At 55.2% G+C, this 26,841-nt stretch overlaps 2 protein-coding genes across 3 annotated transcripts in view; both read left to right on the top strand.

Annotated features, from left to right (window-relative positions):
- FAM117A (family with sequence similarity 117 member A) overlaps positions 1–17,334 on the top strand; it is a 43,761-nt gene extending 26,427 nt beyond the window's left edge. For both annotated transcript variants that reach the window (XM_047845557.1, XM_047845558.1), the window contains exons 3-8: positions 7,049–7,144; positions 9,084–9,194; positions 9,688–9,822; positions 10,974–11,175; positions 12,878–13,028; positions 16,118–17,334. In XM_047845557.1, the coding sequence (XP_047701513.1) occupies positions 7,049–7,144; positions 9,084–9,194; positions 9,688–9,822; positions 10,974–11,175; positions 12,878–13,028; positions 16,118–16,418 (996 nt within the window). In that variant the 3' untranslated portion in view covers positions 16,419–17,334. The remainder of the gene's footprint in view (positions 1–7,048; positions 7,145–9,083; positions 9,195–9,687; positions 9,823–10,973; positions 11,176–12,877; positions 13,029–16,117) is intronic.
- Positions 17,335–19,569: 2,235 nt separating this feature from the next.
- On the top strand, positions 19,570–26,168 carry SLC35B1 (solute carrier family 35 member B1). Its single transcript, XM_047845560.1, has 9 exons — positions 19,570–19,913; positions 20,587–20,690; positions 21,250–21,380; positions 21,633–21,663; positions 22,705–22,862; positions 23,854–23,980; positions 24,685–24,791; positions 24,954–25,107; positions 25,904–26,168. The coding sequence occupies exons 1-9, from the start codon at positions 19,708–19,710 to the stop codon at positions 25,954–25,956; spliced, it is 1,071 nt and encodes a 356-aa protein (XP_047701516.1). The 5' UTR covers positions 19,570–19,707; the 3' UTR covers positions 25,957–26,168.
- Positions 26,169–26,841: the final 673 nt, after the last annotated feature.

Genomic DNA, 26,841 nt, shown 5'->3' with positions numbered 1-26,841 from the left:
CTGGGTGCCCATTCCATGAAGGCCAGTGAGCAGACAGCCAAGGGATGAGATGAGACCAAATGTTTGGCACAGTTTAGACGAGAGGAATTCTCGTGGGAATGCCCCACCTTGAACCAACAACAGTTTGCCGCAGCCCAGATCAGCAGGCCTCTTTAGATCCACAAACAGAGTACGAAGGGAGGACACGCTCCAGCGGCGGACCGGACAGCGGGGGCCCGCTTCTTTGGAGCCCCGGGCACTGCTGTTCCCGGCATTCTTAAAAAAAAATTTTTTTTTTTAACGTTTATTTATTTTTGAGACAGAGAGAGACAGAGCATGAACGGGGGAGGGGCAGAGAGAGAGGGAGACACAGAATCCGAAGCGGGCTCCAGGCTCTGAGCTGTCAGCACAGAGCCCGACGCGGGGCTTGAACTCATGGACCATGAGATCATGACCTGAGCCGAAGTCGGCCGCTTAACCGACTGAGCCACCCAGGCGCCCCAACCCCGGCATTCTTTAGAAAGGCCGAGTAAGATAGCTTTACGCTTTGCCCTCCGGGGCCTGGAGCACCCACTCCCTTTCTCGTCTCAGAGGAGTGTTTAATCCAAATAACGTATCTGGTCAGGTAGGACTTCGAGGGTGCAAACTTGTGAGCGCATCCCCCTCTGACAGGTGCAGGCTTCCGGGTAGCCCACCTCTCCCCGTCTCTGTCACTTCCGGCCACCAACCTTCTAGGAAGCCTCCACCCCACTCCTCGGAGAGCGTTCTCTTTGTCAACTCAAGGCCGGGCCGCCCTCAGATGTTCCCTGGCCGGATTTAGAGGCCTGGGCTCTAGGCTGTGTGTTTTCACTCGGGCCCCAGCTGCAGGCCAGATCTTTTATATAACAAGTCTGGGCTTCTTGCCACAGCAAGACAGAGGTCAGCGATGCGCCTCCGTGGGTCTGGCAAAGCCAAGCTGTGCAGCTTTCCTCTTTTCCCGGGATGGGCTCCAGCCCTCGAGGAACTCTTAGCAACCTGTCAATATTGTGGCTGCGGGCAAGAGGTGGGAGAATTCTGATCAACGTAGGCATCCGAACCAAAATATGCACTCTGCCGGTCTTTGATTCCTGGGCCTTCTGGGAATTTTCTGCTTCCAGGTTTTGGGCTCCATTCACATTCCTGCTTGAGCCCCCTGGCCTGGCACAAGCCACCTCCTTCAACACTGGTGTTACACTGGGAAGCTCTGAGGCTCTCCTGACGTCTCCCAAAGTAATTGGTGTTCCTTGTCTGCAGAGCACGGGCACGTCCCCAGAAAGGACTAGAGATGAGGGAGGGCCTTTACCGGGGAGAGACAAGGGAGCATGGACCAGGGTAGAGGGAGGGTGGGGAGGCGGGATTTACGGAAGTCCTTGCAAGCTTTTGTGCTGTTACAAAACAGATGGATGCCAGAACCTTTTCCTAATTTCTTTGACCCCACCCCTGCCTTCTGCCCCTTCTCTTCCAGCCACACCGGCATAGCACGTCTACGGTACCTGGCAGGCAGGCCCTCACTTTTGCCTCCTCGTTTGCCCCCCCGCCCCAGAGCCAGCAGCTAGAGTGTGTGTGTGGGTTTGGAGACCGCATCAGCCCTGGCGTTCCCGGGACACGCTTTGTAGTGAGGGCGGCAGCCAGAGTTAGGCTGAGCGGCGCCCCCCTCTGAACCTCCTAGAGCGAGCAAGAACCCTGCCTGTTCCAAGCAAGTTTCTGACCTGGGCAGCGGGCACAGAGCACCCGCCACTTAGGTAGCCAGGCACGCTGCATTCTCGAGTCTTCGTCGCGAGGCAGAAGACGGTTACCCAAGCCTTTGGGGCAGGGGAGGAAGAGAGGGGGATATAGGTCTTGTTTGGGGGCGTGGGTTGTTCTGTGAAGTTCTGCACGTTCGGAGCCAGGAAGAGCGATGGGAGAGAGCTGACCAGCTCTCCCAGAGACCAGCTTGGTGAGGCCCAAGGGAGAGCTTGGGTGCGGCGGGAGTGGGGCACAGAGTGGCCAGCCCGGGGAGGACGGGCAAGGCTCCTGTGTGGGGTCACCGTCATCTGGAGGAGGTTCTTTGGTGTCCTAGAGGGCTTTGTGAGGATTCTCCAGGTCAATAGGAATGTCCTCCCCTCTCTGGACCACCTTCTTCCCAGGTCAGCTGGTAAACCGGTGTTGGCCACCGAGTGCTCTGGGCTGGCCCTCCTAGTGGCGGGGCTGGGGACAGGTGATGGCCGCACATGCCGGTGGTTGTGGTCACCCCTCCCTTCTTGCTGTGCAAAGCACGAGTGTCCCCAGGCACTGTTCTGGAGGGAGGAAGTGATCTCGTTGGTCTCATCCTGCAGACAGACGGGACCCTGGGCACCTGCTCTGCCTGGCCCCCTGTTCTATGCATCCCAGCCCTGCTTCCTCCATATGCTCCGGGTGAGGCGCGGAAGCCTCTATGGTAGACTTTTTTGTCTTCAGGCTTGATTTACCTTTTGGGGGAAAAAAACCCGGCTTAAGTCCCTGACGAACCTCATTGGAGTGTCTTGTAGGCCAGAGGCAGAGTGGCATACTTCGTCTGGGAAGCCTTCCCCTTCTGTGACTTTTCCCTACTGTGTTCTCTTTCTGTTCCCTGCTCTTCTTCCCAAGCCAGCACCTTAGCACTTAGTGATGACACACAATTCAGCGTGCCCGTCACAGGCCTTCCTTGTGGGTGTGGGGGGCCTGGGCACGGCACCTGTTTTCCAAAGTGGCGAGCATATGGCTTGACGACAGCACGGCGCATTTGCAAATGGGTCCGTGACGGAAAGCCTGAGAGTTCCGTCGTCAACTGGAGGGCCAGAGACCGCGGCCTTGGCCACCTGCAGCCCGAGCTCTTGGCGTGGGCCGGCAGACCACCCTCAGAGCCTTTCCCTGCCTGTATTTCGCCAGGGTCCCCAAGGAGCTGATTCCCTGCTGAACTTCAGTTCGACATGTGGTTGCTGACCGTCTATACCAGATCAGGCACCACGCCGTTCTTCGTGCCCACGTAGGCGTACTGAGCCGTGTTCCCAGGGCTCCGGTGGTGACTGGAGCCAGCATGGCCAGGACTCTTGCCTTGGAGTCCAGGTAGAAACTGAGTTGGGTTGGGGGCAGTGGAAGAAGTTCCAGCTTGGAGGCTTTTCAGCTCCGCGGGACCCCTGCCTTCTTGTTCTACCAGGCCGTTCTTTGGAAAGCTGTCCCCCACCCCCACCCCCAGCCATCCTTCCACATGTAGCTCTGGGAGCCCGGGAGCCCGGGAGCCCAGAAGCCCAGGCAAGGCTTCCTTGGTTTGACCCACATCCAGCGTTGCCCAATCCAGGCATCATCTGCACAGTTGGCTGATGTCACTCACGGCGAGCGAGTAGCCCTGCTTCTCCCTCAGCTGCTCCCCTTGGGCCAGGGTGCTAAAATAAATCTGTTCCGATGCATGAATCCCCTTGACAAGCACGACATCTTGGTCTGCTGACCTCAAGCCCTATCCCGCTTCCAAAGGATCGTCTGGAGTGACTGCTGCCATTGCCGTCATGTGGCATGGCTTGACCCCGGTTGTGCCGTAAACGGTTGCTCTTTGAAGGGTAGCCTTCCTTCGCTGTGACTTGTCTATACCCCGTGGAGACTTTGGCCCAGACCTCCGTGGTGAGACCCAGAGAAGTGGCCTGTCTATCCACATGCGCTAGAAACAAGGAGCAGGGTGTGGTCCCCACTCTTGACAGTCTGAGTTCAGTCGGAGGGGCCCAGACCCCTACTCGTGCACGGGCTTGCCCGACAGATACCCCAAGCCAGCGCGTAAACACCTTCAGACAGGGGATGGCCTATTGAATTCAGTTCCTGGGGCTGCTATAACAAATTACCTCAAACTCAGTGGCTTAAAACAACATCACTTGGTTCTCTCGCAGATCTGGAGGCCAGAAGTCGAATTCTGTTTCACCTTCCAAGGTGCTGGCAGGGCCACGCGCTCTGAGGAGGCTCCCTGCGAGCCTTGGCTTGTGGCCACATCACTCCAGCAGCTGCCTCTGGGGTCACATCACCTTATCTTCTTCCCTGGGTGTCCAATTGCCCTCTGTCTCTCTTGTAAGGACACTCGTAATGGCCCTATTTGTCTGGATAACCCAGGATAAGCTTCCCACCTTGAGATCCACCATTTAATCACATCTGCAAAAACTTTATCGTAGAAGGTAACATTTACAGGTTCCAGGGATTGGGACCTGGTATCTTTGCAGGGTCATTTTTCAGGCCGTCACACCTACTGACCTCATCTGCTACTACCTTGCCTCTCACTCACTCTGCTCCAGCCATGCTGGCCTCCTTATCATTCCCAAACACACCAGGCTTGCTCCTGCCTCAGGGCCTTTGCACTTGCTGTTCCCTCCATCTTGCCCACTCTTACCGCAGATAGTCACATGGCTCACTCCCTCAGCTCCCTCACAGCTTCCTTCAGACATTCCTTTTTCAGCGAGGACATCCCTGACCTTTACAATGACGTTCCCCTGGTGGCTCAGTCAGTCAAGTGTCCGACTTCGGCTCAGATCATGATCTCATGGTTCGTGGGTTCAAGCCCCGCGTCGGGCTCTGGGCTGACAGCTCAGAGCCTGGAGCCTGCTTCGGATTCTGTGTCTCCCACTCTCTCTGCCCCTCCCCTGCTCTCTCTCTCTCTCTCTCTCTCTCTCAAAAATAAATAAACATTAAAAAAAAAATTCTTTTTTTAAATGACGTTCCCCTGCCCAGCATTCCTCTCCCCTTTTTTTGCTGTGATTTTCTCTTATGTCCCCAAGCAGAACATCAACTCAGAGGGGACACGGATTTTTGTTGTCTTGTGCCTTGTGGTGTCCCCGGCGCCTGGAACGGCACCTGACACGCAGTATGCGTTCTGTAACTATCTGTTGAGGGTATGGATGATGTGTATACTCTGGGCCCATCTGTCCAGAGCAGACGCGGAACAAAGGAGCAGCCAGCACGACGTGGACGAGTTAAGAGAGTTCCCCGAGGGAAAGGCTGGGAAGAGTTGGTAGGACAGGTCATCTTAGATGGAGAGCCCGGGCATAGAGGTCCAGGGTGAGGCCAGGCGTGGAGATCCAGGGTAAAGGGGGAGAAAGGAGGCAGAGCTAGGCTTGCCTGAGTGGGACGAGTGCCAGGTACGGAGGGCCCGTGGGACAGATGGACGGTAAGACAGTGATATTGGCAGGCACTGGGGCAAAGCAGTGGCCCTGGTAGCATGGTCTACACAGAGGCGGCTGCAGTTGCTGGAAGATGTGGCCGAGCAGGGAGAGCTGGGGTACAGTGACCGAGGGAGATGACCCCCGTCGGGCGTGAATTTTCACACCCTTTCTCAACTCCGGTGCCTGCCCACCTGTCTCCCTCCACCCCCTCACGCGCCTCAGAAGGAAGGAGGCAGTCGAAGAGTCTACGAGAGATGTTAGGAGAACCGCCGGCAGCCTGGATGGGGCTGCTTTTAGGCCGGTCTCCCCCATCCCCGCTTGTGAGCACGGGATCTTCCCGGCGGCCGAGGGGCGATGGGCATTTCCACCCTCCCCTTTGCCGTCCCTCTGAGGAGCGGAGCCAGCGATCGGGAGGGGAGGCGCGTCCGTGCGTCCGCTGGGCCAAGGGGGCTCCTGGAGAGGGGCGCCTTCTCCTTACTTTGTAGTAGGAGCGGCAGCTCTCCTGAGGCTCTGTCTGCCGACACCCTAGTTTAGAGAGACACGGGCATTTGGAAGTAGACCAGCCGCTTGGCGGCCATATTGCTGTCACGGCCAGGTTTACCTCAAGGGCTTGGGCCGCGGGCCCGCAGGACGTGCTGGGTGCCCTCTCCCTGAACGAGGGGGGTGTGGAGACTGGAGCCCTGGACGGTCTTCCTTGTGGCGCTAGCATCAGGGAGGGAGGGTGGGGCCGCTGTCTCCCCCTCCCCCCCATCCCCCCCTCCCCGCTGTGTCGCCTGGCCCAGGAAAGGTCCTGGTCAGCAGCTGGGACAGGGAAGAGCCAGGGAGACTCAGCCCCCTGTGGCCCCTCCGTACAGCTGTCACGCAGGGCAGTCTGCCTCTCACCCCCCAGTTCTTCAAAACTGTTGGATGGTGAGTGGTGGCGGGGTTTTTTTTTCTCCCCCCCCCAATCCTCCCCCTTTTCTGTTTGCAACAGCCTCTCGGGGGAGGTCAGCAGATCTGTTGGAGGAGATGGTTCCCAGGCCCTCATGGTTTGGCAGCTTGTGCAGAGAATTTAGAGCCGGTTCCCCTGGAACATTCCCCCTTGGGCCTCTCCCTTGGAATGGAAGTAGGGGTGTTGGTGGTGGGAAGTGATCTTGTCCTCCTGGGCCTCATGCTTCAGCCAACGGCTTCCTCCCTCAGGTTGGGGCCCAGGAAGTGGGTCTCCAACTCCCTCTGTCTTGATCTTGGGCCCCTGGCCTTCTATGCAGCCAGGGCCGGGGGTTGGGGAGAGGGATAGGGCCGGCTGAGAGCTCTGTTCTCACGAAAGGCAGAACAGAGCCCAAGAGAAGGAGTTGTGATAAAGCCAAGAGGGGTCAGGAGTCGGGGCTGAGTTCCAAATTCTGGCTTCCTCCTCGCTGAGAATGTCCCCTCCCATGTGTATTCAGGAGGACTTCGGGGCCCCCGACACTTATTCTGTGTACAGGGGAAAATCACACAACGAGCTTGAGAAACCGGGCTACCCAGAAGTCTCTGCTTTGGTCAGAGTTGGAGGACGGGGGACCGCTGCTGACATTTTCTCCGTGCCGGACCCATAAAGGATCCAGGGCTCGAGGATGCCAGTGGTTCCCCAAGCCCCTGTTCTTTCGAAGCTGGTTGGGATGGGGAGGGGCAGCACTCGTCCTCAGCCATGGGGAGCCCCCGGAACACATCCATGTGTAAACTTCATAAGGGAATAAAGAGACGGTTGGCCTTCCTGGCGCATCAGGGAAGGCTTCCCGGAGAACGTGGATTGGGGGAGAGGCAGGGCAGGTGGAGGCTGACGAACAGACGAGAGAGAAGCCTTCCAAGAGCCGCCGCCTCCATCCAGGCAATGGTGTGGCTGCTTCCCCGGAGCCTGCCTGAGAAGCTGTTCTGTTTCACGGGGGTTTCTCTCCCTGCAGACCCCCCTGTCCTGGCAAGAGCTTGAAGGTGAGCGGGCCAGCTCCTGTACGCACAAGCGCTCGGCGTCCTGGGGCAGCACAGACCACCGAAAAGAGGTAACTGCTCCCTCCGCCTCCCTGGCCACGGTAGCTACGTCCTGTCCACACCCAGCACGGCGACGCATCTGCTCCAACGTGGCCTCACATCTTCAGTCCCCCCTGCCTTGGTCTAGACTTTTACTAATGAGATGGCTCCTTCGAAGTTGTCAGTGGCCTGGGGGGCCCGGCTTAGGAGTCCAGACCCTTCTGCCGGCTGGGGCTTTGCCAGCGACTGCTGGTGCCCTCCAGCAGCCAAGCGCGAGATGGGAGCCGCCGTTGTTCTCGCTTTACTTTGAGGTTGTGTCCAGATAAGCCAGTCAGAGGCTGGAGAAAGAGAGTGAGTTTCTGGGGACTGGAAGCCCCCAACCTCACTTCTTACTTAACTAGTCATCTAGCCTTGTTTCATTTTTTTTTTTCTTAAATTTTTTTAAATGTTTGTTTATTTTGGAGAGAGAGACAGGGCAAGTGGGGCAGGAGCAGAGAGAGAGGGAGTCACAGAATCGGAAGCAGGCTTCAGGCTCTGAGTTGTCAGCACAGAGCCCGACGCAGGGCTCGAACTCAAGAACCATGAGCTTATGATCTGAGCCAAAGTCAGACGCTTAACTGACTGAGCCGCCCAGGCGACCCTAGCTTTTTTTTTTTTTTTTTCTCTTTAGTGTTTGTTTATTTTTGAGAGAGAGAGAAACAGAGCACAAGTGGGGGAGGGGCAGAGAGAGAGGGAGACCCAGAATCTGAAGCAGGCTCCAGGCTCTGAGATGTCAGCACAGAGCCCGATGCGGGGCTCAAACCCACGAACTGTGAGATCATGACCTGAGCTGAGTGAGGTCAGAGGCTTAACCGACTGAGCCAGGCGCCCCTAGCCTTGTTTTTAAAAGAAGAGAAAAGAGACGCCTGGGTGGCTCAGTCGACTTAAATGTCTGACTCTTGATTTCGGCTCAGGTCATGATCTCACGGTTCGTGGATTCAAGTCCTGCATCATGCTCTGCCCTGATGGCACAGAGCCTGCTTGGGATTCTCTCTCTCTCCCTCTCTCTCTCTCTGCCCCTCTCCTGCTCATGTTCTACCTCTCTCTCTCTCAAAAATAAATAAAAAATAAACATTAAAAAAAGACTAGTGGGAAATACAAAGTATGTAGAGTTTGTAATTGTCAGAGTCAGCAAGTTATTTGCCCTAAACGTGGAGTCACGGCGTGAACCGAGTCTGACAGCAACTCTAAAACCACTTTCTTCTTGGCAGGGGTCACAATTTGTATGGCTCTGGGCGGCAGGTCTACTCTCTGAATGCTCTTTACTTTGGGCCCGTATTTAACTAGATCTGCATTTCCAGAGCATTCACCAGCTGAGGGCAAGGAGGTGGAGGGTTAGAGACGTGACGGGGATAATAGTCAAAACCGTTGATGATAACGCGTTTTTGGTACAAGATCTGGAAGCCAGGACAAAATCTGATATTCCTTCTTGAGAGCCTGCTCCTTGCTCAGTGCCGTCTGCTTTCAACCTGGGGGGAAATCCTTCCACCCTTCCTGGTCCCGGGGCCTGTGAGATGGCCGCGAATGTACTTGGAAGACTGAATTCAAAAACCTCATTTCCCATTTCTATTAATAGAGTAGTATTTCCACGCCTTTGGAATCTGGGAGAGACAAAAATGCTTTCGGCATTGCGTATTTTTAATTTTTTGGAAACCGACCTATCTGATTCATCTTTCCAACTGATCCATGCAGTACGTGGTAATTTAAACAAACAAACAAACAAACAAACAAATATCTAGTGAATAAGGTCTCCAACTTGCCCAACGAATGTATTATCACAGTTGTGAACACCACCACGAGAGGTTTTCCAGCCTCCTTTTATGTATTTTCACGGGCTCGGGCAGGAGCCACGCGTGGGAGGGGGGACCCGGTGCCCTTTAGCGTTGCTTCACCTGCCTCGGCCCCACCCCCACCCTCTCTCTGGGCTGCCAGATTACCAAGTTGAAGCAGCAACTGCAGAGGACAAAGCTGAGCCGCAGTGGAAAGGAGAAGGAGCGGGGCTCCCCACTCCAAGGGGACCATGCCGTGCGGGGAGCACTGAGGGTATGTTTCCGCCCCCTCCCAGGGCCCCGTGCCCCTTGTCGTCCCCCAGTGCCCGTCCTCTCGGGTCTTACAGCTGTTGACAAAAGACTGCCACCCTGCATGTGCCGTGGCCGTGTGGCTGTCCAGGTGGTTTTAGCCAAAACTTGAACTCTGAGTGAGGCCGGATGGGCTTCTTGCCCTTGGGAATGGTTCTCCCCTCAACCCCTGTGCCCGTCTCCGAGGGAGGCAGTGGTGAGCCTGCAGACTTATCTAAAAGCTCACTCTAGACCTCTCGAAGCGCTAAACTTCTGGGGAAAAGGCCACCAAGTTTTCCTGTAGCAATTGGCGACTGTCCCCAGATCCTCCTTTATTCCCTTGGTCCTGCTGTGTAGACATGACCTCACCCCCTGCCCCACCCCCACACCCCCATCAGAACTAGTAACTGTACAGGGCTTGGGAGTGGGGGGTGGGGGGAGAGGGGGGTCCGTGATTCCTTCATCTGCCTCCTCCTCAGGCGTCCCCTCCCAGCTTCCCCTCAGGGTCACCTGTCCTGCGACTCAGCCCCTGCCTGCACCGGAGCCTGGAAGGGCTCAACCAAGAGCTGGAGGAGGTGTTTGTGAAGGAACAGGGAGAAGAGGAGCTGTTGCGGGTGAGTGGGGCACGCCCTTGACGCGGGACAGCCAGTGGCCCGGGGTTGGGGGGCGGACTTTTGCTCTCCAGGGGCTCCAGACCACGGAGACCTCAACAGAGCAGTGCGAACACCAGCCTGAGCGAGGAACACAAATGGAGTCTGTTACGCTCAAATGGGCTTGGCCTTCGGGACGGCGGAGCTGGGCGGTGCGGCTGGGGCAGGCTTTGGGGGGCTGAGTGGAAAGGGAAGGGGCCGGGCTGGGTGGAGAGAGGGGGCTCCCCAGCCAGGGGGAAGGGGCTGGGCATCGCTCTTCAGCCATGGCACCAGCTCCCTGCTCCCTCGTCACCATCCCATCACTGTCCCCACCCGTGCCTCAGGAGTGTCATCACCTCTCCCCCCACGTCCACCTGGTGACCCACATTCATCCTTCATATGCCTAGTTGCCCCTGTGCAGCCTCCCCATCCTCCCCCCCCCCCCCCCCCCACTCCCGGGCAGAATTATTTGCTACCTTTTCTGCAGTCTCAGGCACATTTTTATACTGACACAGTGCAATCGGAGAATGCCAGTTGGGCAGTATTAATATAATTCTAACGGGCACACACCTCAGTTTATGAGTTACTTGCTAGTTGATTTTTAATTTACGCGTATGTGGGATTTTAGACCCACCCACCCAGACACACACACACACACACACACACACACACACACACACACACACAGTTTGGTGAGCTGCGGGTCCAAGTACCGCTGATGGTTAAAAAGCGAGGCGGGGGTATATTCTACGTGATCATAACGTGCGTGCTTGTCCTGCCCTGGCTCGTGTGGTCAGTGGCCCGGTGGCCTGCCCCCCGTCGCGCTTCCCGAACGTTCATCATCTTCGTGTATCCGGAGGAGGCCCCTGCCCTCGAGGCTTAGAGCCTGGTGGGGGCCTCACCTTGAGGAAACCATACAAATAAACGCGTAATTCTAAATTGGGCCACAAGTGCTGTTTTCAGACCTAGCAAGGGCTTTCCCTTAAATTAGTGACTTAAGAAAACCATGTCCTGCTGTCGCTGTGTGTAACGAATAGAGGACAGACCAACCGAGGGGAGGGCCTGAAGGGTCACCGCAGCTCTGTTGGCCTGAAGACAGGGGCCTGAGGGTCCTTTCCCACCCTCTTCCCCCGCAGATCCTTGATATCCCTGATGGGCACCGCGCCCCAGCTCCCCCCCAGAGCGGCAGCTGTGACCACCCCCTCCTCCTCCTGGAGCCTGGCAACCTTGCCAGCTCTCCCTCCGTGCCCCTGGCATCCCCCCAGCCTTCGGGCCAGGCCAGCCGTGAGGAACACCGGGGTGCAGGCGAGGAGCTGGCGTCCATCCCCAACGACAAAGGTAAGCTGAGGAGGCTGGGGCAGAAGGGCCCACGTGAGGTACGGGGGGTGGGGGAGGCTCCACGCCCTTTCTACCTCTAATCAATTTCACGCCTGGGAGTTCTCCTTCCTAACCGACCAGAATATCTTCGTGAACCATTTTTATCCTATATGTGACACCGGTAGTAATAACGGTCCTCCCGCACAGATTCTGATTGTTTTTTAAATTTTTTTTTTAACGTTTATTTATTTTTGAGAGAGAGAGAGAGAGAGAGAGAGAGAGAGAGACACACAGAGCATGAGCAGGGGAGGGGCAGAGAGAGAGGAAGACACAGAATCCGAAGCAGGCCCCAGGCTCTGAGCTGTCAGCCCAGAGCCCGACGCGGGGCTCGAACCCGCGAACCGTGAGATCACAACCGAAACCGAAGTGGGATGCTTAACCGACTGAGCCAGCCACGCGCCCCCAGATTCTGATTTATAATTTATATCAAGTCTCCGCACCTGCACTTGTATTTCCTTCTGACTGTGACCCGGGCAAGCAGTGTCTCCCATCCTCATTTTTTGGCGAAGGCTCAGGATGCTGAGCCCGTTCGGGGGTCCACCGTGCACATCACCAGCAACAGGTCTCAAGGTGGTTGCAAAAGATCTAAAATAAGCTTAGGTGGTCTCTTGCCCCCAGGGTCACACGGACCCAGATTGAAACCCAAGCTTTCTGACTCCAGATCTCCACTTGGTCCTGTGTCCCGGAACCTTTCCGGGAGGGCGAGACCCAAGCCCTTCCTCCCTGCGATAATGATCGTCCTGTCCTAGAGCCCCGAGGAACTGCCTCACCGGGTTGGGTCCTCGCAGCACCCCGTGAGGGAGGCTGGTCAAGGGCATGACCTAACAGTACACAGAGGTAAACAGAGCAGAGGGTAATAAGGAATAAACGTGAGATAAATACAGATAAGGTCAATATTTGCAGCCTAGGCAAAGTACATTCGCCGCGTGGAAAGGGAGAGGAATCTTATCCCACCAGCGGGGTTGAGTGACGATGGCTTCTCTGAGTCGGCACAGGAGCTCTTCCTGGAAGAGGGGGTAGCTTTTCCAGACCATGGTGAGGAAGCAGCTGTGGCACGTTCGCAGCAGGGCAGGGTAGTCTTGGAGGAACATGGGGAGATGGAAGTTAGGATTCTTTAAAGTCAGACTTGGAGCCCCAGTTGCAGGCTACCTCCTGGGAATCCAGAATTGATAACAGACCTGGTTTTTCCATCCACTCAGCTGTACTTTTTTTAATCCCGTACAAAGAGATACGGACTAGGGGCGCCTGGGTGGCGCAGTCGGTTAAGCGTCCGACTTCAGCCAGGTCACGATCTCGCGGTCCGTGAGTTCGAGCCCCACGTCAGGCTCTGGGCTGATGGCTCGGAGCCTGGAGCCTGTTTCCGATTCTGTGTCTCCCTCTCACTCTGCCCCTCCCCCGTTCATGCTCTGTCTCTCTCTGTCCCAAAAATAAAAATAAACGTTAAAAAAAACAAAAACAAAAACAAAGAGATACGGACTTTGGTAGGCCACCTCAAAGATGTTCTAAGGGAGAGGACGGACGGGCAGCCAGGATTAGCGTAACGGCCACCGGCCCCCTCACCGCGTCTGCCAGTGTCGCCTCTTTCCACCGAGGCCTGAGCCCAGGGAAGCGGAGACCTTCCTTTCCTTCAGCTCCACTGGGCTCAGCCTTGCTCTGTTTGCAGCCTCCTCTCCGGGCCACCCAGCCTGCCTTGAAGACAGCAGCCCATCTCCAGTCCTTGCCTTTGCCGCCTCCCCTCGGCCCAATCACAGCTACGTCTTTAAGCGGGAGCCCCCGGAAGGCTGCGAGAGAGTACGTGTGTTTGAAGAGGCCACGTGAGTACCTGCTGTGGACAGGGCGGGCAGGGGCGGGCAGGGGCAGGCAGGGGCGGGCTGGGGCGGGCTGGGGAAGGCGGGGAGCCCCTGCACCGTCCCACCCGACTGGCTCTTCTTCGGTCTTGGACTCTCTGTCCCGGGGACGTTGTCAACTTCAGATGATTGGTATTGCACTTTTTCCACCATCAAACTTGTTGACATTACCTACTCTGAGCCCTTCAATCTTTGCTTATCGTTATCTCCATGGAAACCTGCTCTCTGCCCACATGCCAGCCACAAGTGCTGCAGGAGGTGGAAAGGAAACAGATCTGAAACCTAAACCCTTTGTTTCTTCTATTTTTTTTCCATCCCTGTGGAAGGCGTGAGCTTGCTAGACAGTAATCGGAGAGAGAGAGAGAGAGAGAGAGAGAGAGAGAACATACCAGTTCTCTCAGGCAGAGAGGCGAGGTGTCTCGTCCCCACCGCAGTGACAGTCCCCCAAACGGCCTCCTAACGGCTTCTGAGTCAAGTCTTCACCCTGTGGCTGCAGTGGTTCGAGTGTCATGAACTCCCAGACAGAAATGTCCAGTCCTTGCAAGGATGGACTATGGAATTGTCCCGACCCAGGTTGGACAACTCAGAAGCCATTCTGGTGTTGGTTTTTTTTTTTTTTTAATTTAAATTCTAGTTAGTTAACACACGGTGCAGTATTGGTTTCAGGAGTAGAATTCAGCGATTCATCGCTTACATACAACGCCCAGTGCTCATCACAACACGTGCCCTCCTTAATTCCCATCCCCCTTCTAGCCCACCCCCCACCCCCCACCCACCTCCCTCAGTTTGTTCTCGATCCTTAAGAGTCTCTTGTGGTCTGTTTCCCTGTCTCCTCTTCACCCCCCTTCCCATTCTGATGTTGATTGACTTCTGCTCCCTCCCATTAGCAGAGACGGCCAAACCTTTCCATATGCCCCTTAGCAGGTGCCCTAAGAGCTCATTTCATTCCCCCTGCCAGTTTCATTGTCAGCGGGACAGATTCTCAGGAAGATTTAAGTCATGGCGTGTGAGCCAAGATGTAGCTAGGACAGGGTTTGAGACTTGAGAGTTCCGTTCACGTTTCAGATAAGGGAGAGGAGAGTCCATGGTAGCGGCAGGGGCCCATCTATAAGCCGGAGTGGGAATTATGGAGAAAATCACAGCCCCCTCCCCCCCAGGGTTTTTCTCCCAGCATCACTGTTGCCTCGGTACCTCTCCAAGAACCCTGGGTCCCCAGGGGTGGTGTGGAGGAAGAGGGCCACACCTTGCGGCTGAAGCAGGTGCTTCAGCCTGCTGAGTATACTTGAGTAACTCCGAGCTGGGGTTGCTTGTGGAAATAAGGCTGGTGCCTGTCCTGATCCTTCCATGGACTCATGATGCCAGCAGAGGTCTTAAAGTCATGTCCTGCGGCGTCCTGCCCCTGCGTTAATCCTTTCAGAGAGGCGGTGACCCACTGAATGCTTTCCGGGATGCCCTGGGATAGAAATTCCCAGCTCCTTGCGGCCTTTTCATTGTTACCAACTTTCCTATTGGGAAGTCCCTGTGTTTAGCAATTCTTTTGCCACGTTCTCCTTTTCCTAGCTGCTGATCCTATAAGATGGCCCGGATTTCCCAGGGAAGAGGGGGAATCAAGCCCTTCAGGGTCATGCCCTCATGTCCTTTGAGGGGTGCTCGGTCTCCTGGGTCGCCATCCCTAAGTGTGCGTGCACACACCGATTCTTTTCAACCCTTCTTGGTCGGGGGGATACCTTGCCGCTGTGGACTCCCCAGGGACCGCAGGCCTTCCCATGGGTCTTTGAGAGAGAGAGAGAGAGAGAGGGAGAAGGAGAGGGAGAGGGGCAGAGAGAGAGGGGACAGAGGATCCAAAGCAGGCTGTGCACTGACGGCAGAAAGCCTGACGTGGGGCTCGAGCTCACGACCCACGAGATCATGACCTGAGCTGAAGTTGGACGCCCAACCAACTGAGCCACCCGGGCACCCCCATCCTCGGATCTTCTTTATCATAAGGATTCCTTACTCTAGAACTCCCTGACCTCACTCCTTTTATCCTTCCGTTTCCTCCACATGACCAAAAGGGTGGGGGCGGTTGTTTCCACATTAAAGGTGAGATAGGCGGGTCAGGACCGCGTGGTGAGTTAGAGCCCAGACCTCCTATTAAGGTCGGGCTGCCTTCTCCAGACGGTTGTTACCCTTGCCTCTCAGCAAGGGCTTTGAAAAAAATCACACCTTTCAAATGTGTAAAAAATGAGATTCTTTAGGTCAGTAGATTTCAGTGGGGGACATCCCCCCCCCCCCCCCGCCAGGGGACATTTGGCAATGTCAGGAAACATTTTTGGTTGTCACAGCCTAAGGGGGGCACAGGTGCTCCTGGCACCTGGTGGGTAGGGCCCAGGGATGCGGGTAAGCATCCCACAAGGCTCAGGACAGCTCCCTGCCACCAAGAGTTACCCAGCCCCACACGTCCATAGCGCTGTTGCTGAGAAACCCTGCGTTAGGCTACAAAAAGTCTTAGAAAATCACTTTGCCTGGGCCTCTGCTTTTGGGCAAGTGGCCTGCCCCCAAAACACTGCTTACTGATAAAATCTCTCAAATTAAAAGATCCCTTGGGGGGCGCCTGGGTGGCTCAGTCAGTTGAGCGTCCGACTTCGGCTCAGGTCATGATCTCACGGCTCGTGAGTTCGAGCCCCGCGTCAGGCTCTGTGCTGACAGCTTGGAGCCTGCTTTGGATTCCGTGTCTCCCTCTCTCTCTGCCCCTAACCCACCCGCATTCTGTCTCTGTCTCTCTCGAAAAATAAATATTAGAAAAAATTTTTTTAGAAAAGATCCCTTGGTTTCCTCTTCAGAAATCACATCGTGAGGAAGTTCTCCTTCCGGTCTAGCTTTAATCCCTCCTGTTTCTAGATTTCCTGTGGTTTAACCCTATTCCTAATAAATGGAGAGCGGAGGGCCTAAAGACTGGCTTAGTAGCCTGTAGTTTTCTCCCGTTTGAACAGAGACCCAGCTCCCCTGATGCCCCCATCCCTTCTCACTAGCTGTTTCTCTCCGTGTGTGTGTGTGTTTCTCTCTCCGTCCTCCAGGTCCCCAGGCCCTGACCTGGCCTTCCTGACTTCCTGTCCTGACAAGAACAAAGTTCATTTCAACCCGACCGGCTCGGCCTTCTGCCCCGTCAGCTTGATGAAGCCCCTCTTCCCCAGCATGGGCTTCATTTTCCGCAACTGCCCCTCGAGCCCGGGGTCCCCCCTTCCCCCTGCCAGCCCCAGGCCACCGCCTCGGAAGGATCCAGAGGCCACCAAAGCCTCCTCGCTGCCATTCGAGCCGTGGCAGCGCACCCCGCCATCAGAAGAGCCTGTGCTTTTCCAGAGTTCCCTGGTGGTCTGAGGGCCCTGACCCCATCACTTCGCCATGGAGACCAGTGCCTTGGTGGCAGGCCCCTCCCTAGCTCCCCTGAGGTGGGGGATGAAGGAGCCCTTCCCTTCCGGCCTTCGAGCACTTTCATTTATCGTGTCAAAGCCCCGGGTCCTCTTTCTGGCGGACACCGGCCCCTCCGAATGTGAGGGGACCTGCCTTCTCCACTAGCAGCTGGGCAGCTCACAAGTCACACCTGTGTTCTTGCCGCCTCTCTCACTTGGTGGAAAACTCACCCCCGAAGGTCTTGGGTCCCCCACCCCTGGGTGTGAGTCCAAAGGGCTGTATATGGCGCCCTTGACCTTGTCATGGAGCAAGCTGCCCATGATCGAAGGAGAGGGGACCCCACAGATGTCCTTCCCTCTCCCCCCCCCCCCCGGACACGGAGGAGGAGACGTGAAGATATATACCCCCCCTCCCCATGCCTCCCTCTCATTGGAGGAGCCGACCAAAGCAGCCCTCAAGGGCCAGAACACTTGACCAATGCAGCTGCTGGCAGAGATGGGAACCAAGCGTTTTCCCAAGTGGCATTTTCATCTCGCTTTCACCCTAAGATTGTCTTAAGCAGCGGCCCGGCTTGCCCAGCCCCAGGTGGGCAGTGGGGAGAGGGACAGCTGGCATTCCTCCAGGTGGCAAGTGGCGACCCTCCACCTGCCCCAGGACTGGGTTGGATTAGAAAAATGCCTATTTTTCTTGTATCGATGTAGAAACTCTATTTTCTCCCAAAGACACTATTTTTGCAGCTGTTTGAAGTTTGTATATTTTCCGTACTGCAGAGCTTACGCGAAATCGAAGAATGTTAATGTTCAAGTTTTCTTATCCTGTGTTTAGAAGTTGTTTTTTTGCAGATCTTGGTGTTAATAGACCAAATAAATAAGTATTCCCAGCAGCCTGAGGTTCTGTTAGACATGATTTGGGGGGGGGGGGGGGGGGGAGGGAATGAGATATGAGGTATTATATTGATCATTTCCTGCTTATCTTCAAGAGGGGTCTTTACTGAACATGTAAGAATGGGGATGTTACATGGATGTGGGCGTTGTGTGGATGGACAGTGTTCCTGTCCTCAGGTCACTAGGCTTGGATTCTTTACACGGACGTCTAAGCAGCAGGTCCGTAGAAAGGCTGTCCAGATGAAGGGTGTGGTGGAGGTGGGGTGAAGGAGTCAGTGGGGAAGCCAGAAGTCAGTGGGGATGAGTCCGGAAAAGCTCCCTAGAGAGAGTGGGTTTCAGAGAGGACGCGAGGGGGACCAAGTTTGACGTCGTGGGTGCTCCTTGCACCAGCCAGGGGAACAAGACGAGAGAATGGCAAGCAGGCTGAAACTCCGGGCGCGGTTTTAGGGAAGCTTTGGCTTTTCTGGAGCATTCTTTCCACCTCCTGAGTACCCACAACACAGAGGGGTTTGCAGCCTCTCAGCTCTATCGCGCTGCACCTGTAAGAGCTCAGCAGCTTTGAGGGGAAACGGAAACAGCCACCCCAACATTCCGATGGCGCTTTGCGATTTACAAACATTATCACCTGGCATCCGATCCCTACTGGAGGGGCGGAAAGTTGACTACCCCAAGAGCAGTTGTAATAACTACAATCGCACCTATCTTGTAAGACCGCAAGACAAGCTCCTAAAGGCTATCCCTGTAGGCATTGGCTCGGTGAGCATCAGAAACCCTGTTAAGTGCTTGACCTGAAATCTTACCGAAATATCGCAACAACACAAAGAGTGAGAGAACTGGATAAATCCCACTGTACTAATGAGAGAAAGAAAAATTGTATAGCCTCACCCCAAAGACACAAAGTGGGGGAGCTAAGATTGGGAAGCAGATCATTTGAATCCGGTGCCCATGCTTCTGACCACAGCGCTCTCCTGCTTGTTAGTATTTTCCCATTAATTTCAGATGAGGAAACTTGACTCAGAGGTCAAGAGAATTGTTTGAAGTCCCAGCTGGTGAAGAGGCAGGGCGGGGACTGGAACCTAGGTCTCTCACCCCAGCTACTGTTTGGTGCCCTGGAATCACAGGCTGATTCAGTGGAATAAGCCACAGGGCGAGAGAGCAAATTGTGTGTGTGTGTGTGTGGGGGGGCTCATTAATAGAAAGGAGACAGGGGTTTGAAGACAGACCCTGTCTTCTTTCTCTTACTCCTCCCCCCCCCCCCCAAAAGATGTTTGGCCTACCCCCAAAGCCTTAGTGAGTCAGGCCCGGAGTGATGGGTGTGGTGCTGCCCTGAGTTTCCTTCCTTTGCCTGAGGCTGTGCCAAAGGAGTGAGCTGTTAGAAGCAGAGAAGGAGGCTCTACCCAGATAGCAGCCCAGAGTCCATTGATTAAGTGGCACTTGGGGGTTGTAGTGGAAAGCCCTGGGGTCTTGATGCAGGCCCAACACTTGGGTGAGGGAGGGGTCCAAAAAGGCGGTCCTTTAATGGGAAAGAATCTGGAGGGTGGCAGGCCCATTGCTGGGGATGCATAAGACCCTGGAGAAAAGTCACTTCGGTGAGCTTCCATTTCCACCTCCAGGAGGTGAGGAAATCCGATCAGAGTCGAGAAAAGTGTCAGGACGAATAATGCCTTAAACTCGCACAGCGCACTTCACGGTTTACGAGACGCTTTTCACAAACCTCAGCCCATTTGATCCTCAGAACAGCCAAGAGGCGACAAGGTGGCTAATACTAATTGAGGCCGGGAAAACTGCCGCTTGGCACGGAGACAGCACGCGTTAGGTTAGCCTAACCCTTGGAAGGCTACGGATGTGCTCTGGAAGGAGGACCGCTCTCAAACGCCTGGTCTTCGGGCAGAGGGCGAGGCGCTGACGCGGGGCAGCAGCTAGGGGGCGCTGAGGTTCCACTGAGACTTTCCTGGCGTTAGGACCCAGCGGAAGCCTGACCGCTGACTGGGAAAGAGACGGGGGGATTTGCCCAGCTGGCCGCAACCTCCTTCCCACTCACCTGTCTGTCTTCGCACAGCGCAGCCAATTGCTGACCTCCACATCCTTATACGTCATCACTCCCCGCCCGCCTAGCTCGTAGGCCATCCCGTGGAGCTCCGGGTCGCAGCTGTCCTCGGAGTTGCCTGATCGGAAGAGCTCGAGGGCGAGGAATTAACTTCGGGGCGGCTGGCTCTCTTGGCCACCAGGGTCGCAGCCAAGGTTTCAGGGTAGATCTCCTTTCCTTGGGAGCGGTTTCCGGGTCCCGAGGCGTTTCCCCCTCGGAGGCCCTGAACTGGCAGCTCTGGCGGTGGCTGCTGGGGCCTGCTGAGCAGCGGTCGCATGCAGCTCCTATGAGGCCCCTGCCGCCGGTCGGCGATGTCCGGCTGGAGCTGTCCCCGTCGCCGCCGCTGCCGGCTGTGAGCGGGTCTCCGGTCGGGTCGTCCGGGCGTCTCATGGCCGCTAGCAGCTCCCTGGTGCCCGACCGGCTGCGCCTGCCGCTCTGCTTCCTCGGCGTCTTTGTCTGCTATTTCTACTATGGGATCCTGCAGGAGAAGATGTGAGCATCAGATCCCCGGGACCGGAGCGCACGCTTGACCCCCTGTCTCGCCCCTGTGGCCGCGTTCGCGGGGCCTCCCGCCCCTGATCGGAGTGTCCCCTCGTGCCCTCCCTCCCGCCCTCCCAGCACCCCGACCCCTTGGCGGCCGCCTCTGTACCTGCTCAGGTTTCCAAAACGCGAAAGTTGGTCTCCGAATTTTCGGGACCTGGTTCGTTTTCTTCCCTTGTTTTTCTTCCTTTTGGATCTGAAAGGCCTGCGTTTTACAGGCTGAGAATTCTACCCCCACACAGGTTTGCGTGCCTGTGCCGCCGGCTCCTCTTTGGTCCTTACAGATGTTTGCAGACCGCGGGTTCTTTTGCCCTGGGCTCTGCTGCTGTAGCCCGTACCCCTTCATCTGCTGCGTGGGGTACCTCGTTTCACCGTCTGATGTGCCACGTTTCCTCTAGCTCCATCCCCTAGTCTACGGGATTCGCAGGCCGGGATGTCTGGTTTCTAGATCCAATAACATCAAACCCTCTTGCGAATGAGGCCTGTGATCCTTACCAAACTGCCCCTTCGTTCAGAGAAGCAAGATCGTTTTAAAGCTTTCCGTGGTTCCGGACATACTAGATGACCCTGAGGGAAACACACTAATTCCTCTCCTCCCCGCCCCCCCCCCCCTTTTCGTTCTTAGAACAAGAGGAAAGTATGGGGAGGGAGCCAAACCGGAGACATTCACTTTTGCCTTAACTCTGGTCTTCATCCAATGTGTGATCAATGCTGTGTTTGCCAAGATCTGTGAGTACCTGTATAGTAATGCGTTGCGTGCTCTCTCCCTACCCACCCGGCTCCCAAGACCTCCACCCTCTTTAGCACTTTCGCAGCCTCTCTGTTCAGTGTACAAAAGGAATGGCTTTGGAACGGGGTACAACCCTGTTTCCTCAAATCAGACCAACTTCTGAGTCAGAAATGTGCAGAGAATGGGTCTTCTGTGTTCCAGATCCCCACGGAGAATCCTTTACTTTTTTTTCTTTTCTTTTTCCCTTTGATTTTCCTTTATGCGTCAGCTTCAAACATGTTTTGAGCTTCTCTCTTTGTTCCCTGGGGGCTGCATCAGGGCTAACTAGTCCCTTGAACTGAATGAGCCCCCATCCCTGCTCTGCATGTGGTCTTGTGTTAGGCGTAGGTGAGACTGGGGAGCGTAATCTTCAGAGATTTCCCAGTCTAAGAGGACAGAAATACCTTGTGCTGCTCGTCTTATTGGACAAGTTCCTTTCATGTGGCTTCCAACTTTTGCTCAGTAGTCCATCCTGGGCCCACCAGGTTTCTCTTAACATGTTTTTTTGTCTTCTCCCAGTGATCCAGTTTTTTGACACTGCGAGGGTGGATCGCACTCGGAGCTGGCTCTATGCTGCCTGCTCTGTCTCCTATCTGGGTGCCATGGTCTCCAGCAACTCAGCACTACAGTTTGTCAACTATCCGACTCAGGTGAAACCTCAGGGTGGGAGGAGGGTCGGCTCAGCAGTAGTTGGAAAAGAACGAAGGTTCCTTCGCTTAAATAAAAGGAGAATGGGTTGGAGAAATTCAGAGGGCAAAGAACTAGAGAGCTGAGGTTTAGCGGAGGTTTGGCCATGACAGGCTGCGGTTTCTGCCGTAGGCCCCACAGTTACTCATCCTGACATAGCACGGGCCTGGCACGTCACCGATGGCTCAGATATTATTTGCTGAATTTAATTTCAGGTCCTTGGTAAATCCTGCAAGCCAATCCCAGGTAAGCAGAAGAAGATGGTCCCCATCTACCGTCCTCACTCTTCCTGTAGGAAGCCCTCTACTCCTCTGCTAGAGCTGTGTATTCCTTTGGATTCGTCATCCCATCTCAGCTATCTTGAGAGTCGCCCCTCCGTCCCTTCCTGTTGCCATCCTGTCATCCGTATCACTTCCTGTGGCGTTGGGGGTGCATGAGCTAGAGGCTGACCTAGTCTGCTTCTCGTGCCGGTCATTTTGGCGTCCCGTGTGTTTACGTGGTCATTAGACACTCTAAATCCTATTTTGGGGGCGCCTGGGTGGCTCAGTCGGTTAAACGTCCGACTTCAGCTCGGGTCATGATCTCGCGGTCCGTGAGTTCGAGCCCCGCGTCGGGCTCTGTGCTGACAGCTCAGAGCCTGGAGCCTGTTTCCGATTCTGCGTCTCCCTCTCTCTCTGCCCCTCCCCCATTCATGCTCTGTCTCTCTCTGTCTCAAAATTTAAAAAAATAAAAAAAGTTAAAAAAAAATTTTAATCCTATTTTGTTGTGGGGTTTTTTTGTTTATTTTTTTGAGAGAGAGAAAGCATGAGCGGGGGGAGGGGCAGAGGGGGAGAGAGAGGGAGAGAATCTTAAGCAGGCTTCACGCTCAGGGTGGAGCCTGACTCGGGGCTCGATCCCACAACCCTGGTCATGACCCAAGCCAAAAGCAAGAGTTGGATGCTCAACCGACTGAGCCACCCACGCGCCCCCCGCTCAATCCCATTTCGATCGTCAATTTCTTTCTCTGAATCTCTCACTCTTTTCCCTTATCCCCACCCTTGCCTTGTTCCTTCTTGGACCTTTCACCTTTGTTCTCTCCCTTTTCCCTGCCTTATACCCTTTGTTCACCCTGTTGCCCAATCATCTCTATCTGGGAGCCAGCCTTGCACACCTTCCTCTTACCGTCTATAGGCCTTCCTTCTCAGACGTTGTTTTCTCCCATGAGTCTTTTCTTGGCCCTCCAGAGAAGAGGGGCGGGCTCATCAGTGCCTGTGGGTACCGGAATTTTCCACTGTTTCTTCCCTGTAGTCATGCTCCTTGGAGTTACCCTCTTGAAGAAGAAGTACCCAATGGCCAAGTACCTGTGTGTGTTGCTAATTGTGGCTGGAGTGGCCCTTTTCATGTACAAGCCCAAGAAAGTAGTTGGGATAGAAGACCACACAGTTGGCTACGGAGAGCTGCTTCTGGTACGTGATCCTCGTGGAAAGGCAGCCTTTTCCAGTAATCACAACCAAGGAGCATCCCCACCTGGGGTTATGTGTCTTGAGAGAGATCGTGGTGCTCCATATGCCCCCCACTTCTGGTCTTTGCCTCTTGCTGTGTGGCCCCTGGCTCTGCGAAGGCCGTAGTGGGAGGCCTGAAATATTTAACTACAGCTCAGCCCTCCCGGGGAGGGGACGACTCCGAGGCCTGCATTTAAACACTGGTGTGAGGCCAGAGCGAACAGGGAAGGAATAGTGTGTCTCTCGCTGTAGCTTTTCTGAGAAACCTGGAAGCCAGAGTTTAAAAGAAAAACACAGTAACCGTTGCTTGCTGTGTATTAGGCATTGCCCCCAGTGGCTTACCTATTCGTTGGTTACTTTTTACGACGATGACCTTACAACGTACGTGGTGTTCTCTTCGTTTTCCATACGAAGGAAGTGAGACACAGAGAGGTTAAGTCACTTGCCGTGGTCACACAGCTATTAAGTGGCCAGAGTTCGTGGCTGACTTTGCCCGGGGTTCCAATCTGGGCGGTGTGACTGCAGAAGCCAGTCCAGAGCACTGCTCCAAGCCGGGAGGCCAACACGCCAGGACTAGATTCCCTGTCCTTGCTATAACAAAATACACGCGTCCTCACAATGTGTTCCTCTGGCCCCTGCACACGAAGTTTCATGGCGTTGTGTTGGGAAGTGGGAGGCGTCCCGTCCTACTCTGATTACATTATGACCGTTGGGGCTCAGATAGGCTGCCGTTCTAGTGCCTGGGGGGGGGGGGGGGGGGGGAGTGAGCTAGCGTGAGCTCTCCTGACCGCCCACCCGTGACCGCTCGGCAGCATTTTGTTCTGAGGGACTCTGTCCTAAGGCAGCGGCTTTGTGAGGAGGTCTCAGAAAACTGAGAGTACCGTGTCCTGGGACAGGGGGTGGCGGTGCGGCCTGGTGGCCTCACTGCCGGCTGCACCCTCCCTCTCTTTTCCAGTTGCTGTCTCTGACCCTGGACGGACTGACAGGCGTTTCCCAGGACCACATGCGGGCTCACTACCAAACGGGCTCCAACCACATGATGTTGAACATCAACCTTTGGTCGACATTGCTGCTGGGAGCTGGTAAGGAGCAGTTTTGCTCTTCTTTCTGTTGTGTCACCAGAGGCCAGACCACCCTCCGCCAGTTGACCCCCAGCGCAGAGGCCAGTTGCTAACTTTGCCCAGGCCAAGGGCCTTTCTTGGCTCAAAGGGGCCCTTCTGTCCAGCCCCCCGAGAAACCTTCCTGGAGAAAGCTTCCCAGCAGGCTGTGCTTGCTACTCATTGCACAGGCAAGGCTGGGTCACGGGGGTGCCTTGGGAACCCAGGGAGAGAGATGAGATAGTATTTGGCGTGTACCGAGTATAGTTCGAATGTGGACGCATTTGCCTTTAAATCAGCGCTTCCTAACCTGATTTTCAAATCCGGGCGCACACGGGGAGTATTTTTTGTACAGCCCGGTGGGCTTCACGGAGGAGGCTGCCGATGGCTGGAGGTGACCAGCGCTCGGGGCTCCACTGAGCCGGCGATGCGTGGGGCAGTATCTCCCCAGCACGTGAGGATCCCTGATTCCAGTGGCTTTGGCAGAAGTGACGAATCGATTCCCAAGCCTCTCTCGGAAGAGTCTTTAGTTAGTTTCTCTAATCGGAAGACTAGGAGGCTGCCTGACGGGACAGTACAGACTCCTTCCGCGCTTTCTCCTGTGGGGTACTCCAGTGGGTCGTCCGCAGGCACACGCACCGTTATAGGCATGGGACGTGCGCCACTCACCCCCAGACATCTTTCCCTAGGCATCCTGTTCACTGGCGAGCTCTGGGAGTTCTTGAGCTTTGCCGAAAGATACCCTACCATCATCTACAACATCCTGCTCTTTGGTCTGACCAGCGCCCTGGGGCAGGTGAGCGCATGACGACGGGGTGGCGTGGCTTCCCTGAGAGAGACTGACCCGGCTGGGGGGAAGAGGGTGGGCCGAGAGAGCCCCGATGGCCCCTCGCAGACCTTAGACCTGGTGGCGGATCCCCGAGAGCCAGGCCGACCCCCACACTCTCCGTCTCTCTAGAGTTTCATCTTCATGACGGTGGTGTATTTTGGCCCCCTGACCTGTTCCATCATCACGACAACTCGCAAGTTCTTCACCATTTTGGCCTCTGTGATCCTCTTTGCCAACCCCATCAGCCCCCTGCAGTGGGTGGGCACCGTGCTCGTGTTCTTGGGTAAGTTGCCGGCAGAGCTGCCCTCTCTGGGCACACAGAGAGTGGCAGCGCTTGGGATACTTTCTTCCCCCCTGAAACGTATACTCATGAAATTTATGTCGTTATTTTAGAGAAGACGTTTTTATTTTTTATTTATTTTTATTTATTTATTTTTTAACATTTATTTATTTTTGAGATAGAGAGACAGGGCATGAATGGGGGAGGGTCAGAGAGAGGGAGACACAGAATCCGAAACAGGCTCCAGGCTCTGAGCTGTCAGCACAGAGCCCGACGCGGGGCTCAAACTCACGGACCGTGAGATCATGACCTGAGCCGAAGTCGGCCGCCCAACCGACTGAGCCACCCAGGCGCCCCTAGAGAAGACGTTTTTAAAAGAAGAAAGGAAGCATCGCGCCTAATCCACCCTTCCTAACGTACGTTTCATTTTAGTGATGTTCCTCCGGCGACTTAAGTTTCCCCACGCACCGAACAGGATAAAATCATTATACTTACTCCCTACTGATTGGTGCTGCCATGGATGCGCTGAGAGAACTAGCTAAGAAGTCTTGACGTGTTTTTCTTTTCGTTGTACCGTATTTTATTCTATATATGTAATTACCTGTATCTTGGTGATTTTTTTTTTTTTTTTCCTCCGAGGGAGTCCACTAAAACCGGTGTTTGCACGTTAGTTTGATTTAAAGCTCCCAGTGTTGGGGAGACTAAAGCTGACCGTCCCCTCCCCTCCCCCTACTCTCGAAATCATTGGTAGGTTGCATTTCTCCTCAGAAAGCTAAGCCCATCTTTTCCCTTTCCTTAGGTCTCGGTCTCGATGCCAAGTTTGGGAAAGGAGCCAAGAAGACGTCCCACTAGGAACAGAGAGACTACCTTCACTTCAGGCATATTTAAGTTATTATCTCAAATACGGACATCTCTTGGGCAAATGGACACAATAGGGCAAAAAGACTGGGACTGGGTTCCGGTCTGTTTGGGGTTTTTTGGTTTTGTCTTGTTTTTTTGTTGTTTTTTTTTTTAAGAAAAGGAAGCAAAAATCACATATTCTGAAAGAAGCCCTTGGATTTTAACAGGACAGAGTTGGCAGTTTCTGTTCCGGCTGACCGGGAGCACAGCCCAGGGCAGAGACGAGAGCTGACGCTCTTTGCCCAGGCTTCCTGCCGGCTGTAGGTGCCCTGGTTGGGTGGCTAATTCCCCCAAGCGCCCAAGCCTTGCCGGGAGGAACTTTAATAGGTTTGCAGTTGTGATTGTGGTCTCTGCTCCCACAGGTGACGGTCCAAACACGCCAGGACGGGGGGGCTGGCTGTTAGAGCCAGAGATTATGAAAATCACTTCCTCTGTTCAAGCTCTGCTGGGCAAATCTTTCTTTAAGAACTCCAGATCTCTTCTTTCCTCAAGAAACCTCTCTTGAAGTCGGGGGGGGGGGGGGGGGGGTAGGGAAATGAGTCCAGAGCCACAGTGGCTGCCGCGTTTTCACGTTTCCCAGCGGCCTCCCCTTCGGCCAGAGCTCGCGCGAGCCCCGAGTGGAGACCCAGCGTATGTATCATGAACAGCTTGGGAAGGTCGCTTCCCTCCCTCCGTCTCTGCGTCTGTTCTCGGTCCACCTGGTCCCCTCCTGGGGAGGCCGGATTAATCCTATTCCCCTGTCCCCGTCAGCTGCTAAAGCATTGTGGTCCTCCTGCCGCCGAGGCTGTGCCAAGGTGTCCCCATGCCAGCTCCTGCCTGTTGAAAGGGATGCTGGCG

The sequence above is a fragment of the Prionailurus viverrinus genome, unplaced genomic scaffold (assembly GCF_022837055.1).
Source record: "Prionailurus viverrinus isolate Anna unplaced genomic scaffold, UM_Priviv_1.0 scaffold_35, whole genome shotgun sequence".
NCBI classification, from domain to species: Eukaryota; Metazoa; Chordata; class Mammalia; order Carnivora; family Felidae; genus Prionailurus; species Prionailurus viverrinus.
The sequence above is the reverse complement of the archived record's forward strand: the minus strand, read 5'-3'. Positions and strand labels throughout refer to the sequence as shown.